Source organism: Cyclopterus lumpus, chromosome 7 (genome assembly GCF_009769545.1).
Source record: "Cyclopterus lumpus isolate fCycLum1 chromosome 7, fCycLum1.pri, whole genome shotgun sequence".
In the NCBI taxonomy this organism is placed as follows: Eukaryota; Metazoa; Chordata; class Actinopteri; order Perciformes; family Cyclopteridae; genus Cyclopterus; species Cyclopterus lumpus.
The window spans coordinates 21,727,053-21,743,586 of record NC_046972.1 but is presented as its reverse complement, the minus strand read 5'-3'; the positions used below and the strand labels follow the sequence as shown (position 1 = coordinate 21,743,586).

Here is a 16,534-nt window from a genome sequence, read left to right as displayed (position 1 = left end):
CCTCAGTGGTGCTCAGTGACATCACTGCCGCATGTCGGGCCCCCGGGCCTGGTGTACATTTCCAAGGGTGCGTACAGTATCACGTCTGACCAGCGGGTGGCACTGTCACTCTTGAGAGCCCGGTGTCATCATGTCAGGCCTCTGACCGGCCTGTTGGGTCGGTCTCGGCTGCCCCGCCCCCCCCCCCCCCCCCCCCCCCCCCCCCCCCCTCCATCTTGACCCTCAAACTGTCCCGATGTCATCGTCCCAAATGGTGGCTCTGCCCACACGGGGAGACTAACTCCGCGGGGCGTTCGGTGGCCATTCTCTCCTTGCGTTGATGCGTCCTTCTCCCTCTCTGGTTGTTCCTCCCCCTCGCAGAGCGTTTCCCAGAGTGTGTCGCCTCACATGGGTCTATTTTTAGCGGGGAGAGAATAGTGCTGTAGTGTGTTCATGTGCTGGTGGGTGGGGCTTCAGAGAAATATGGTCTCCGGTAATGGAGTGAAGTGAAAGGAAAATATTGTAAATGGACGAGCAGGGCCTGCCACGGTAAACAAAACACACACACACACACACACACACACACACACACACACACACACACACACACACACCCTATCGGCCTTTTTATAGAGCGCGTGCAATCGGGAGAAGTTTGACTTTGAAGCATTCACTGTGGTTCCATGACTCTCTTTCTCTTCTTTAGCAATGAACACACAGAAACACCTCGCGACATGTCGCTAGGTGCCCACATTTCCTATTTTTGGCCAATTTTTAGAGTCTCCACCCCCACCTGACTCGCACGTGTCTTTTTGGAATGTGAGAGGAAACCCAAGAAAAACAACAGAGAGCTCCACCCAGGAAAGACTGTTTTTATTATTATTATTTTTAGAGCTGTCCAGGTGTCATTTTGAGTATCGTTTCAAGTCTTCTTTTCTTTATATATATATATATGGGTTACATATATATGTATGTATACCCATATATATATATGTGTATATATATGTGTGTGGGTATATATATATATATATATATATATATATATATATATATAAAAATAAATAATGTATTTGCTTCCACAACTAATCTCAAAAGCCATCTCCCTGCAGTTTAGCCCTCGGTTTCCGTGTGTCTGGATAGAAACAGATTGTTTCCATCCAGATTGGAGTTACATTATGGGATGTATGAACAGGAGAGAGAAAGGAGAAGAAAAAAAAAGCCTCGCAGACGTCACGTGCCGCTGATGATCTTTGATCATTCCCACAAGATCCCACGGGCAACACATCTGCTCTGGGTTTTGCCTGCCAGGATGCGATGAGCACAGGGCAGCTTATCCTTTAATTACTCTCATTTCAGCTCTATTTATACATCTGCTTCCAGATCTCTCTCGTGCACAAACATGCTTTGTTCCTGATAATTCATAGGGAAAATGTTTCCTCCGATACAAAGTCCTCTGTGTTCCACAAAGCTATCCCCACCTCATCTCATTTAGTATGCTTGTTGTATCAAACTATGACATCAGCCCCGCTCCTTAACTGTTTCCAGACCAGACACGGGTGTTTTTTGAGTTTTTCCATTTTATTTTTCCGTTTCGGTCGCTCCAGCAGAAGAAGAAGAAGAAGAAGAAAGAAAGAAGAAGAAAAAAAGCCGATAATGAGAACCGGTGCATGATGTCATGTAGACCAAGTTTCCTGGGAGTTATCACTTCGGCCTTTCCTTTCGCCGTCTGCTCCTCTGATAACATTCAGGTACTAAAGTTCTGTGGGAATGCACCTGATAAAAGGTGTTTGAGGGCAGCTGACCCCGGGGTGCCCCCTTTGGCCTCGTCCCGAGTGCAACGCGTCTCACTTTGCTTACACTAAAACATGAAGGAAGAGGAAAAATAAGGGGGGGGGGGTGATAGATTCAGAGCTGAAACGCAGAGAGAGAGAGAGACCATATGTATTGAGTTGAAGAAATGGCGTTTTATGAGCAGAGAGTGGGGCCTCTGCTTGGAATTCTCAATGACATCATGCCGGAGCAGAGAGCCGTGCAGCCGGGGACCCGGGAGACGAGAGCTGGCCTTCACCAGACGGGGGGGGGGGGGGGGCCAGACCGGACCGGATCGTAACACTAGAGGAGGAAGGGAGGGGGCGACGCAGACGGAGAGAATTACACAGGCTCGCTCGAAAAGTTTGTCCTCGAAAGTTTTTTTTTTTTTCTCTTCACCTGGAATTCATCTTAATTTTAGATGATGTGATGCTTAAAACGACGCTGCCCTCAATGCCTCATGCTGAAACAATCACGACGGGGCTCGGGGGGGGGGGGGGGGGCCGTATTAGCGCCTTCCAAAATGAGACACCCCCCCCCCGTGGTCCGCCATGGGAACGGGGCTAATATCTCATACCTCCTATCTGCACGCCTCCTTGGGGCGACAACGAAAATGACGCCAGTTTTTTATAATAAATTGATCCCGGGACGGGGAGCGATGGCGTGACAGAGGGGAGCTCTGTAAGCCGAGGCGCGATTCTGCGGCGCCGCGAGGCGCTAGCAGCTGTAGGGCCAAGGTCTCACACTGAAATAGATCCGTTCCTCTCACTCGGCCTCGGCCCCACATGGAGAGTACGTCTGCGTGCATTGATCCACGACGCGCGTTCAGATATGAACACTCTTTCCTCTTTTTAGCGTTTGTGTCTCGTTCTGCAGCGTCCGTTTGAAGTCTCAGGCGAGGGTGTGGGGGGGGGGGGGGGGGGGGTTTAGGGGTGCAGACCTGTAATTAGAGGGCATCAACAGCTCCCTCTGGAGACTGGTGTGTGTGTGTGTGTGTGTGTGTTTGTGTGTCTGTGTAGATGATTGGTGTCCCTGTAAACCGGGTCTCCATGTGGGAGCCATTCTCCTGTTTCCTGTGCCTGTTGTCATTAGGTAGAAAATGCTGTTGCCTCGGGGGGGGGGGGGGGCAGTTTACCCCAACCCCCTCCTCTCAGAGGGGCGATTAGTCACCGGCCTGTCTCAACAAACACTGCGCAGTCCAGAGACGAGGCACGTCGGGGAGGGGGGGGGGGGGGTTGGACAGAAAAAGTGATGCTTGGCGACATTTTACCCGCGTGACGTATATATCGCGACTCCATCGAACTACGCCGGGTTTAAAGGAGGTTTGACAATAGAAGGTGGAACAACTTCTCTGCTGCAGCAGAAAGACACAGAATCCTCTCTGGTTCTTTTCTGAGTGCACAACAGTCACTTCTCAACCCTGAAAGGCTCTATTAATAGAGGCGCTCTCCTTGTGTTGCCCGTGCCCGCTAAGTCCTTTTTGTCCCCCCCGTTTCCTCCCACACTACCTCCAGCCTTTTACTCCATCTCCTTGTTACCTTGCTACACACCTCCTATATGTGCACGGGAGCTGTCATTCGCCACGCCGCGCGCCTTCAGTGCCTCGACCCGCGCCGTCTGGAGCTCGCTCTCTCTCTCTCACTCTCTCTCTCTCTCTCACTCTTTTTCCGATGTTTTCACATTCCCTGATAACACGCTCTGAGAAGCGTGGACTTTCTGCTCCACGGTCATCTGTGTGTCCCTTCCTTTGCACGACTGGTGTTGTGCAGGAGGTATCTCATCAGCCTTCACCCCTCTTTCTATAGGTACAGAGCCTCCATGCTCTCACACACACACACACACACACACACACACACACACTTCCCTGCACCCCGCCCCCTAACATACTGCTCAGGGCCTGGCAAAAAAAAACAAAAAAACACACACACTCTCCCAGCCTCCGCCCCCCTTTACACTCCTACCAGCCCGGCACACGGAGGACACAGGGGAAGAAAGAAGAAAAAGAAAGAGCTCCAATTTTTCTGTCACAGATTACAGACGGCCACTTAGCGCCGACCATCCGTAGAGCGCCGCTTGCTCAAGAGACATGGGAACGTCTGCAAGAAGTAGGCAGCTCCGAGCTCGACCAGATGGCAGTCCTGAGATGAGAGGAACCTTAAAGGCAGGAACGGGGGACCGTTAATGTTTGGATTACATCGGGGAGGGGGGTTTTCTTTTTTCTCTCGCGAGTACCCGGTCCAGCATGTGGTGTTTGCAGTGTAACTCCGAGAAGACCCAGTCGCTGCTGGAGCTGGAGCCGAACGGCTGGTAAGAGCAATGGGAGAGTGCGGAAACGTGTGTGTTTTTTTTTTTAGTGTGCGTTTGTTGTGTCATCGGATGAGGCGGAGTGGGAATTGAATTAACTCGCAGCTTTTTCTGAGCTTTTCCACGTAATCCGCGTCTGGAAGATGGAAAAGGAGGAACGCCAAACTCCGAGTCACGAAGAAGAAGAAGAAGAAGAAGAAGAAGATCACGAGATTTCAATTGTGACTCCCTCACAGTGGAAAACACATCGCCCCCCCCCGTCCGTCCGTCCGTCTCTGAGTCACTGTACACTATCGCGGTGTGTTTAGTCTCACTGTACAGCGCCCATCTGTGAGTTGGATTGTCGTCCCTCCTCCTCTTCCTCCTCCTCCTCCTCCTCCTCCTCTGAAGGGCATTCCTGTGGTGTGTCGTGGCCCTCCTGCTAGCTGGCCGTGACTGTGTGCTTTTTTTGTTGTTGTTGTTTTGGGGTTTCAGTGCTGCTTCTTCAAGGGCAGGTGCTGAGTGTACTTTAATTATTCATTCCTGTACGATAATGACAGCGGCTCTGTTGTTGTTGACAGGAGGGGGAGGGGGGGGGGGGGGGGGGGAGGAGGAGGAGGAGGAGGGACGCCTCGATTCAGACAGAATGAATAGTATTGATTTCTGATTGCTTTCACTAACCGAGTACGTGGACGAGCATCAACGAAGCATCGAGCCACTCACTGCGTTTTTTAAAAATCTAATAAAGCTTTTTTTCTTTCACAACGATAAGCGGCAGGCTTATTATTCCATGTCTTATTCGTCATATTAAAAACTAAAACAAGCAGATTACTTTAACTTTGTTTATTTTTGGGGGGGGAATTTATGCATGCAGATTAGACGGCAGACGCCGGTTGATTTACGAGAAGTTCTCAGACTGAAGTGCACAACTTCCAGTCGACGACGTGCCGTCTGTCTGCACCTGCGTCCCACTGTAAACGCCCCCAACCCGCTCCTGGCTCCTTACTGAAACCCCCCGTTAGTGTGGTCATCGGTGCTGGAATGACTAATGTCCCCGAAGAGCTTTTACTGGCACGTTTACCTTTTTTTTTTTTTTTTTTTTTTCATGCTGGATTTTCATGAGCAATGTGACTGTGTGGTCTCCCAGCTTTTTTTTTTTTTTTTTTTTTTTTTTTTTTACCTGTGTATTTATGAGAGAGAGAGAGAGAGAAAACATCTGTGGGGGTGAGAATTGTTTAATTTCATTAAAAGGGGTCAGTGTCCATACACGCATTAAAAGAAAACACCAAATAATTTGATAATGTGTGTGTGTGTGTTTGCATGGGTGTTATTACACACATTCTCTCTCTCTCTCTCTCTCTCTCAAACACGCCGGTGAGGGAATCAGATTTCCATCTCGCCATCTGCCTGTTTGTGCATCACGGACAGAAATAAGCAGGCAGATCAGATTTCCTTAGCAACCGTGTTTTTTGAATATTTGCCGACGACAAAGAAGATGTGATGTAACTCGAAAACCTGTTTTGTTTTTTTTAAATCGCTTCGAGTTTACTTTCTGTCAGATGCTACATAAAAAATTTTTTTTTTAAAAGGACCGTGCATGGCACCTTTTTTCAAGAGCAGAAATTCAGCACTTCATTAGCCTGTTCCTCTACTCCCAGAACCCCTGGACATGGGACTCCTCTTTTCCCGGGGATGGAGGAATGTTTCTCCTTCGGGTCCGACTGATGGAACGAGGGTCCGGGGTGGGGAGAACGAGAGATGCCCATCCCACACCCTCAATACAAACCCCTAAAAATCCTGTAAACCTCCGGAGTGCTTATCCGTGCCCACATCGGGGACTACGAGAGACCCGGCTGTGGAGCGGTCGTTGCTCATCGTTGTGAGATCGTATTACAACCCCGTCGCTGCTTCATCCTCCGGCCTCTCGACATTCGACAACCCTCTCGAGCGTTATGGATGCAATGGACGTAAACCAATTAACACATGGAGGAGGAGGGGGGGGGGTGGGGGTGGAGACGTCACTCCGCTGTAGTTCGAGCATTACGGCTCTTAAAAGTGCTGCTCTACTAACAAAAAAAAAGTGCTGCAGCATTTTATCCCCACTCGGCTTCCTCTGCCTGAACTCCTGGTCGGCATAGAAAGTGGAGCAGAAAGAACAAAAGTGTGGAAGGAAGCACTTTGGTCCCATTGGGGGGGGGGGGGGGGGGGGACTACAGAACTACAGCTCCACTTTTGACCTTGTGCCTTGAATGTTTTTAGAGGTGTGAGAGAGAGAGAGAGAGAGAGAGAGAGAGAGACCCAGATGTGCACTGTAGTAGCTATTAAAAGCTTTCTTCGGTTACGTAACCGAGTCTCCGTTCTTATTCCCACCGTTGTATTTTAAGACGGTCGCTACAAAATAAAAGGGCAGAGAACAACACCAATAAACCAAATGACATGCTTAAATAATTAACAAAATAAAAACTTTATTTCTAGAGCCGCCTTTTCATACAGTGTTAGTGCAGTTCAAAGGTGACAAATAAATAAATGGATACCAATAAATGTAATAAAATATAATTAAAAATGCAATAATAATAGCGGTAGTAAAACGGCATGAATTTAGAACATGTTTTTCAAATTTTGCAATGCGTGCTTCACATTTTCAATAAAACTCTCTTGACTCAATAAATGTTGTAAAGCAAACATTTAGTTTAGTAAAAAAAAAAAAAAAAAGCCACTCGCGTTGTCCCGAGTTTTTTTGTTGTTGTTGAAATGTTAACAAATAAATGTGAACTGTGAACTTTTGCCCCCAATGTTCCGTTCCACATCTTCACGGTCGTTGTTGTTGTTGTTGTTGTTGATCTCGTCACGATGGGAGGAAGTGGATTGTGTACACAGCGAGGAGGGTGTGTCGAGTCCCAGTTCAAACACATTATATGAGGCGTGTGCTGCATCTCTAAAAAAAAAAAAAGAAAAAAAAAAAAGATGTATGATGTTAGTTATTATTTGCTCTGTCGTGAAGTGGACTTTGTAACGCGTATTGGAACAACGTGTGTCGTCACACGCGGGCAAACATGATGTAACTCACCGATTGGCCCTTTGAGGCGGCACTAACCCGGGTTTTCCTGGAGCAGCTGCGTGGACTCTTGGACCTGACGCGATCCGAAAGAATGGTGGACAATATGTGGAGGAAGAGTTGGCAATTTATAGAGAATAGACTGTCTTTTCGCAATAAGCAGTCCTCTTGCGGTACGGCAGAATGTAAGAGTGAGTGAGTAAATCGCCCCCTTTTTCATTTGTTTGTGTAATATTTAATTTCACGGGAGGGGGGGGGGGCATCGGATGACTGGATGTGTTTTTGATATTTGGGAGTCGTTTACGTGGTATTTTGGGTTTGGCACAGCAGGTTCTGCGGCACGTTGTCATAAAGTTATTCAGATTATTCCACAGATGCGATGTCAGTATTTAAGCAGCTGCAATGTTTTCTTTTCTTCTTTTCTGTATGTTATAAACTTGTAGAATCGGCACGTACGCGCACACTGCAGCTCACCTCTGTGTTGCCATATGTGTTTGTTTAAGCTCAGGCCATACATCCGAGGCTCTGACATTTCATAAGTTGTTTCAGGAAGACAGCTGTGACTAACCTGATGATACGTCTTATCAAATACCGACCCCGAAAATGTAATTCTCATCGTCTGCTCTCCGCAAGATTAAATCTCTAAGCGTCCCCCCGCTCTCTTTTTTCTTCTTTTGCAGTGTGGAAGGGGATGGTCGGCCCACTGAGAGCGGCCCTTCCCTGGACGGTGGAGCCAGCTTCGGCCAGGGCCCCGTGACTCACGGCTCGGCCATCAGTCCGGACCGCTTCGACGGCCCGCTCTACAGCCACGGGGTCCAGCCGGGGCCCCAGAGACCCCGTCGGCCTAAGCTCCAGCACTCGCAGTCCATCCTCCGTAAGCAGGCCGAGGAGGAGGCCATCAAGCGGTCGCGCTCGCTCTCCGAGAGCTATGAGCTCTCCGCTGACCTGCAGGACAAACAGGTATTCCGACGTAGCAGTTAGCTTTGGAGCTAAGGCGCAAGTAAAGCTGTTGTTAGATTGTCTCGTCTGTAACATCCAGGAGGAGGGCTTTATAAACCATGTGCAGCTGAGAAAGAAACGTATGAAATATCCCATTCGCTCTCGTCTTTCCTCCAGGTGGAGATGCTGGAGCGTAAATATGGTGGACGATTCATAACCCGGCATGCGGCCCGCACCATCCAGACGGCTTTCCGGCAGTATCAGATGAACAAGAACTTTGAACGTCTCAGGAGCTCCATGTCTGAGAACCGCATGTCCAGACGCATCGTCCTCTCCAACATGAGGATGCAGCTCTCGTTTGAGGGCCCCGAGAAAGTGCACAGCTCCTACTTCGAAGGGAGGCAGGTGTCGATGACGGAGGACGGCTCCCCGCTGTCCATGGTGCAGTCCGAGTGCGGAGATATCGAGGTGCGCCAACAGGCCAACATGGCGTCTCACCCGGCCCCTCAGGGTGACCTGACCGACGCCATCACGGAGCTGGAGGACGCCTTTTCCAGGCAGGTGAAATCGCTGGCGGAGTCGATAGACGACGCGCTGAACTGTCGCAGCCTTCAAGGGGACGAGGGTCCGGACCCAGAGGCCACGGGCTGCTCCAAGGCGGAGAGGAAAGTGCCCTATCAGGTGAAGTCCCACCGCCGGGCAGCTGGACGGATGCACGACGAAACGCTGGCGTCCTACAGCGACGTCACTCTGTTCATCGACGAGGAGGACATGTCGCCCTCCATCGCTCTGTCCAGGTCAGGGGACCAGCCCTCCAGCACGGAATCGGACGTGCGGTTGCGGTCGGCCAACTCCTCCCAGGACTACTGGCCTATTGACCCCAAAGACGAGGGTCGCGACACGGACACGAGCTGCCGCAGCACTCCGTCCCTCGAGTGCCAAGAGCAGCGCCTCCGAATGGACCACCTTCCCCTGTTGACCATAGAACCTCCGAGCGACAGCTCCGCGGAGCTCAGCGACCGGTCCGACCGCGGCTCCGTCAAGCGGCCGCCCGCCTACGAACCGCACGGCCACATCGTGACGTCGTCCCAGGCGAGCCCGAAACACATTTCCCACGGACCGCCGGCGCGAACGTCCTCCCGCGACAACGACGACGCGCCGCTGCGCCACCGCCACCGACAGCTGGAAGGCCACCTGGCCATCAACGGCTCGACCAACCGGCAGAGCAAGTCCGAATCGGACTTCTCGGACGGGGACAACGACAGCATCAACAGCACGTCCAACTCCAACGACACCATCAACTGCAGCTCCGAGTCCTCGTCGCGTGACAGCCTGCGAGAGCAGACGCTCAGCAAGCAGACGTACCACAAGGAGACTCGCAACAGCTGGGACTCGCCCATCTTCAGTAACGACGTTATACGCAAGAGACACTACCGCATCGGCCTCAACCTCTTCAACAAGTAGGTACTCGGCTCGGCCCGAGGGGGCGCTTTGGCCGGCGTGTTCAGGTATTAAGGGGTGAAGTCTCTTTTGAAAGATTATTTTCTACCTCTAAACGTTGGATTTTTATCAGGAAGCCAGAAAAGGGCATCCAGTACCTGACGGAGAGGGGGTTCATCCCCGACACGCCGGTCGGGGTGGCTCACTTCCTGCTGCAGAGGAAGGGGCTGAGCAGGCAGATGATCGGAGAGTTCCTCGGCAATCGGCAGAAGCAGTTCAACAGAGACGTCTTGGAGTGAGTACGACGAGATGAAGGATCGTTGTCCACGTGCACGCTCTGAGATCAAGTGTGCACTAACACACGGGGGGGGGGGGGGGGGGGGGGGGGGGGGGGGGGGGGGGGGGGGGGGAGAATCTACCTTATTTCATAACAGAACGTCCCAAAGATTCCTTAAAACCCAACTAATCCTGCAGGCGATAAGATTTGGAACATCCTCTTTTTATAAAAACTGAAAATATGATAGAATTGAAGCCCTGCAAGCGGTGACGACCAATGATGATGCGTGCCGTGTTTGTGTGTGTGTGTGTGTGTGTGTGTGTGTTTTTTTTCCTCCTTCATTTTCTTCTGCCATCTGTTCCCCTGTGTTATCAGCTGTGTGGTGGATGAGATGGACTTCCAGAGCATGGAGCTGGACGAGGCTCTCAGGAAGTTTCAGAACCACATCCGCGTTCAGGGTGAAGCCCAGAAGGTGGAGCGGCTCATCGAAGCCTTCAGGTTAGATACGGATCGAGTTTAAAAAAATAAAGTAAACACAGCATAAAATAGTGCTTTTTTTTTTAATGACATTAGAAGCATGTTATGTGGACTTTTGTTGATATTTGAAAAAGTCATCGCTGCTGGGTTTCCTCTGAGCTGATTGGTAGATAAACGGAGGAGCTCCAGCGACTCCTCCTGTTCACGCGTAATGACTTTTTAATGAATCTAAAACCGGGTGTAAATTTGAGTCGGTTGCTCCTCCAGCCAGCGCTACTGCATCTGCAACCCCACGGTGGTGCGTCAGTTCAGGAACCCCGACACCATCTTCATCCTGGCGTTCGCCATCATCCTCCTCAACACCGACATGTACAGCCCCAACGTCAAGCCCGAGAGGAAGATGAAGATGGAGGACTTCATCAAGAATTTGAGAGGTGACCCCCCCCCCAAAAAAAAATGGACGCGCCGATGCGATAACAGACCGAACGGAATTTTAACGCAATGCGTTCTTCTCTCCCTTTCGCCCCTCCTTGCCTGGGTGCCAGGTGTGGACGACGGGGAGGACATCCCTCGGGAGACTCTGGTCGGCATCTACGAGAGGATCCGTAAGCGAGAGCTCAAGACCAATGAAGACCACGTCTCGCAGGTGCAGAAGGTCGAGAAGCTCATTGTGGGAAAGAAACCAGTAAGTCCTGTCTGTTTAAGTTTTCGGGGTTTGTTTTTTAAAGACGATTTTCAAGGCACGACATTAATCTCTGTGGCACCTTTTTTTTTCTGGTGAAATGTCGAAGAGCCCCTCCCACTTGACAAATCACCTCATTCACAGCCAGCGGCAGCTACTGTTGTTTGCAGTAGTTTAATTGATTTATTTTGCTGTGAAGACCCGCCCTACTCTGCGTCTGATTGGCTAGTGCTTGTTGCCTTATTCGCAGAGGTGTATTGTCGGTAAACAAGGATGTCTTCTTGCATAGGTTCTCTCGTGTGTGTATATATATAATTACAATGTCCTGATTATGGGAGAACACTGTTTTACAGTTTGATTTGGTGTCATAATTCAACTTAATGTCACCCTTAATTAAAAAGCACACTCTTTCAAAAGAACATTTAGAAATAGTTCATATCAGAAAACGTTGCCTCTGCCTCCCCCCTCTGGCCGAGAATGACTTTAATTCCTTCGAAGGGGGAACAGGAAGATTTATATAATGTGTTCTACCTTCGGGTATTGTTGTGCCTGGACCTTCACGCTGGTGATTTTAACACACCCGAAGCCCTTGAGAGACGTCACCCGGTGCCGCAGTCTGATAACGAATGGGCTCTTTGTGCGGGGGGCCTGCAGCACAATACAGTTCTTCCATAGTGTCAGAGGGAGAAGGGCTGGAAACCAAGGGGGTTCATTTGAATTACAATAAATCAGTCAGTTCGTTTATGTGTCTGAATCCGGAACCAGAGCTGTTATTACATTTAGTTCACACTGTGCAGGTCTGCGTTATTCTGCAGGCTGTGACGCCGCCTTCACGCGTGAAGGTTAAAAGTGTGATCGACCTCTGTGAGGGACTCTTTGTTTCAGTCGGACTGTAATGGCCGCTGCGTGCGCGCGTTTTGAAAAATGTGCATTCATCTTCATGGTCACTTTAATAGTCTGTGTGTGCACATTCTGCAAGTGTAAATCCTTATGTGTTGGGGGGGGTCATTAAAAAAAAGCCCTCTCTTTTTTTTCTTTTAGATCGGATCACTCCACCACGGCCTGGGATGTGTAAGTAGGCTAAATATCCATTAATCGTACTATATTTCATCGTTTTTCATTCATTATTTCACTGCATGTGCGCAGCTTCCCGTCTTTGTCTCATCTGACAATCCGAATGTTTGGCTCTTGGAGTGTTGGACAAAACAATCTATTTAAAGACTTAATAATAAGTGTGACAAGGACATTTTAAAACATTTCTGACATAAAAAAAACCCAATTAATCCATTTAATAATCAACAGCTCCCCCGTTCGTCACTCTGAATGCGTCGTCCTTTGGCTCCACCTTTCTTTAAATTCAGTTTTCTTGATACGTAAACGACCTCTTTTCCCCCGACTAACCCTTCTCAGGTGCTGTCGCTGCCCCACCGCCGGCTGGTGTGTTACTGCCGTCTGTTTGAAGTGCCGGATCCCAACAAGCTCCAGAAGCTGGGCCTGCACCAGCGGGAGATCTTCCTGTTCAACGACCTCCTCGTGGTAAAAAAAAAAGCCCCTCTCCTTTTTCCTTCGCCTCTTTTCTCTCTCTCTCTCTCATTTTTCAACCCTGATGAAAATATTCTCTCTCTCTCTCTCTCTCCGCACGACTTCTTCAGGTCACCAAGATCTTCCAGAAGAAGAAGAACTCGGTGACGTACAGCTTCAGACAGTCCTTCTCTCTGTACGGGATGCAAGTCATGCTGTTTGATAATCAATGTGAGCGGCCGTCGTCTTGTATCCCGTCTTCACCCCGATGTGTTCCAACTTTGGGTTTTTTGATCAACGGCCCTTGAATGTGTCTCTTCCCCCACCCCCCACCCCCCACCCCCCCTTCCAGATTACCCAAATGGAATCAGACTTACATCAGCCCTGCCAGGTGCGGACATCAAAGTCCTCATCAACTTTAACGCGCCCAACCCCCAGGACCGCAAGAAGTTCACAGACGACCTGCGAGAGTCCATCGCCGAGGTCCAGGAAATGGAGAAGTACAGAATAGAGTGTGAGTTGCCCCCCCCCCCCCCCCCCCCCCATGCATGGCACTTTTACGAGGAGGGAGAACGTTTACAGAGTTCACAGGATGGCGAACAGAAGGGAAAGAGGTTGATTTTTATTTGTACATAAAAAAAAAAAAGAACAGGGTGTAGGTCGATTCCCGAGGTTTCAGACCACGACGATAGAGGTGGCTGAAAAAAAAATCACTCCTCCTCTTACCCCCTCGGTCCTCCCCCCCCCTTTTTCTCTGCAGCCGAGCTGGAGAAGCAGAAGGGCGTGGTGAGGCCCAGCATGTCGCAGAGCTCCGGGCTGAAGAAGGAAGGAGGCAACGGCAACATGAACCGCGCCAGCCTGGACGACACCTACGCCATGGGAGAGGGCCTCAAGCGGAGCGCCCTCAGCAGCTCGCTGCGAGACCTCTCCGACGCAGGTACAGCTCTTGATGATATACATCAAAGGGGGATGAAAAGAAAGTAAATAATGCGAAAATGTTTTTTCGTTTTTTTCTCACGGCATCACACGTTTGATTTTAAGAGTCCTCCCCCTATATATATATTTTTTAAATCCACTATATGTGATTGTTTGAGTGTCTGAACGGCGTTTAACCTCAGCGTGCTTTGTTTCCGAGAGACTTCAGGTGTTTCAGGTGTTATCTTTAATTCAAAGACCAGGTTGTGAAGCAGGTTTATGAATTCAGCTGAACTCGGCGATGAATGAAATTGACGGGCAGTTTTCCTCACCCCTTGATCATCTGGATGGGTTTATTTCTGAACATTACCATTTTTTTTTAGCGTCACATTTTCTTTTCTTTCTTTCGTTTTTTTTTTTTTATTTATTCAAAGGCATTTTGTGGTAATCTTTAAGTTTTTTTTCAAAACATCATTTGCCATTATCTCTCTCTCTCTCTAGCGTATATATATATATATATATATATATATATATATATATATATATTTGTGAAGCCAAACGAATCGATGTGTACCACCATCCCCCCCCTTCAGCGGCGACGACGAGATCCAGCTGTAGTTTTCAGTCATTTCACACCCATGGATATATATATATATATATATATATATATATATATATATATAGCCTCTGAAGCAGGAATACATTTCATTCATTACAGATAACAAGCTATGTGGAGTTATCGAGTGATTTTAACTCGATAACAAAATGAAATCCAGTCACGGGGTTCTGCCTCACTGTCGGCAAGGCGACGCTCTTTGTTCCTGACGATCTCCACCTCCGATGGGATATGATAGGTCAGTCAGGGAAGGTGTCTACAGAAGCCCCTCCCCCCTTCTCCCGTTGTTTTTTTTTTTTTTTTTTCGATGCGGGATGTGTGGCATGTTAGTGGGGTTCATTTTTGTTCAGTGTTTTTTCTTCTCTTTTTTCTGCCATACTCCCCATTTCATGTGTATGTATTTACTGTGTTATTTCCATACACATCAGGTATTTTCCTGTTTATGTGTGATTTATTGGTCCATGTGTCATTTGGCTGAGTGTGCCTAACAACGGCAAAAAAAAACCCCAACTCAGACCTGTATATGCCTGTACATCCCATGTGCAACAAACCACTGTATTGCTTTTGATGTGTCTCCTTCCTTCCGTGACCCGTCACCGAGACCGGCTTTCACGCCTCACCACGCCCCCCCCCCCCCCCTCCCCCCCACACACACACTTTTTTTTAATTTTTTTTAAAACATTACCAAACGAGTTGTCGCATTGTCCCCAAAAAATCTGGTAAAATTTGATTGCGGCATCAACAATGTGTTCAAAGCGATCTTTTGGTCTTTTTTGTGGACGTTTCCCTTGGTCCATCACACTCGACGCCTCCGGTAGTCCACATTTGTTGAGATTTTATTAAAAAACATTAACATTTTTTTTAAAAGCAGTTCGAAGTGCGTCGTCTATAAGCGGAACATTTGAACGCAGCTTTAGGATGTGGCTCCTCTCTACCGAGTACCACCTGTCAGACCTGAACCCCATCCCCCCGCTCATATTTGGACCTTACTCACAGTCACGATCCACTGCACTGCCCCCTTCGGGACCGGTGGACGGCGGCTCCCCCTCCCCCTCCCCTCCCCTCCCCCCCTCCCCAAAAAAACCCCGTCTGTAGTCGATCCAGGAGTGCTGTCGATCTCTAATCTGTGGTATTGCATGTCTCGGGCAGGCAAGCGGGGGCGTCGCAGCAGTGCAGGATCACTAGACAGCAATATGGAAGTAAGTTGGAAGCAGCTGGTATCCAAGCTACTCTCTATGTGATGATGTGCACTGTGAAAAAAATACAAAAAAAACCACACCATTTTATTTTTGGTCTTACACCTCCTTTTGCTTTCATAGAACTCCGTCCATTTGTTTGGATCATTTATTTTTCTTCCTGGGATTGCCTTATGACCTGCTTGCCTCCAAGTTAGTGTGCATGCGTGGGTTTGCCTGCCTCTGATCGTGCCCCACCCCTTTTTTTTTTTTGGGAAGCCAGGGATTGATTTTTGGTCATGTTATAATATGACCGATATATACACAAACAAGCATGACTCTACTAACCCCTCCTCTGATCTCCCCCCTCCTTGTCGCCCGTCTCTTGTCTTTCATTCAATCACATCCAAGCGGGTTTTTTTTTTATCATTTGGTTCTTCTTCTCTGTGGCAGGGTGGTAGCTCTGTGAGACGCTAGGAAACTGAACATCTCCCAGTGCGGGTCTTTCTTTCTCCCTCCTCACCCTCCTTATCCACGAGTCCTCTTAAATGCTGTAAAGTTCAGGGAGAAACGGAAGCCTTTTATTAGTCTCGAGGTCGACCGACGGGCTTCACACGCAGACGTGGATTTCATTCATTCACCTCTCCCGTCATTTCATGTGTCCATGAGTGTCCACGTGTTGGGACCCCTTTGAAAATGCCATTCATCTTTCAAAAAAGACCAGTCTTAGATGAAGCATGTGCCAAAGGAAAAAGCTTCTTTTATTTATTTTTTAGGAGCAGTCGTTACCTGTATTAATGTGCAGTGTCGGATCCAGAAAGGGAAGAAGAAAAACAAAAAGGGAGCGTAAAAAAAAGGGGAACCGGTCTGCACTCGAGAGCTCTAGTTCCTCCTGCCTTCTGACTTTCTAAGTTGAATGTGTGGATGCTGAGTTCTTTTATTTTTTGCCTGTCACATCCTCTGCATGTGGAAACTATTATAACAAGTTGCATGTGTGACTCTCAAGAGAGGTTTTGGCACACCTGACTGCAATGACGATGACATGTTGTCTTATTTCTTCCCCCCCCCCCCCCCCCCCCCCCCTCCTCCTGTCGAATGTTATTGATGCTCCTAACGGTGTTTATGTAATTGCAGATTTACAGTTTCAAGCCGGGTTAGCTCCTTTTTACAGCAAGAGCTCCTTTTTTGATAAATAGGCTCCCTATCATCTCGACGCTGAAAATCCTCCTCCTCGTGTTGCTGCTGCCTACCATGAAAAACATGTTTTCAGTTTCTCATCTGCATGCCCTATAACATTTTGCTTATGTTTATCTGAATTAAGAAACCCGTGAATTCATCCCGCTGGTGCCTTGTGGCTGTGGTTTAG

The 16,534-nt window shown here is 48.8% G+C and overlaps 1 protein-coding gene across 7 annotated transcripts in view; it reads left to right on the top strand.

The window, feature by feature from the left end:
* The window catches only part of LOC117733928 (IQ motif and SEC7 domain-containing protein 1-like), a 71,071-nt gene that overhangs the window by 51,420 nt on the left and 3,117 nt on the right, over positions 1–16,534 (top strand). For 5 of the 7 annotated variants that reach the window (XM_034537872.1, XM_034537877.1, XM_034537871.1 and 2 more), the window contains 12 exons: positions 7,807–8,086; positions 8,243–9,525; positions 9,639–9,800; positions 10,158–10,280; positions 10,527–10,693; positions 10,805–10,944; positions 11,983–12,012; positions 12,352–12,477; positions 12,594–12,693; positions 12,815–12,976; positions 13,223–13,399; positions 15,143–15,192. In XM_034537872.1, coding sequence (XP_034393763.1) covers positions 7,807–8,086; positions 8,243–9,525; positions 9,639–9,800; positions 10,158–10,280; positions 10,527–10,693; positions 10,805–10,944; positions 11,983–12,012; positions 12,352–12,477; positions 12,594–12,693; positions 12,815–12,976; positions 13,223–13,399; positions 15,143–15,192 — 2,800 coding nt within the window. Of the gene's footprint in view, positions 1–3,188; positions 4,096–7,806; positions 8,087–8,242; positions 9,526–9,638; positions 9,801–10,157; positions 10,281–10,526; positions 10,694–10,804; positions 10,945–11,982; positions 12,013–12,351; positions 12,478–12,593; positions 12,694–12,814; positions 12,977–13,222; positions 13,400–15,142; positions 15,193–16,534 lie in introns of those variants that run through there. The other 2 variants (XM_034537873.1, XM_034537878.1) reach the window with 2 other exon arrangements.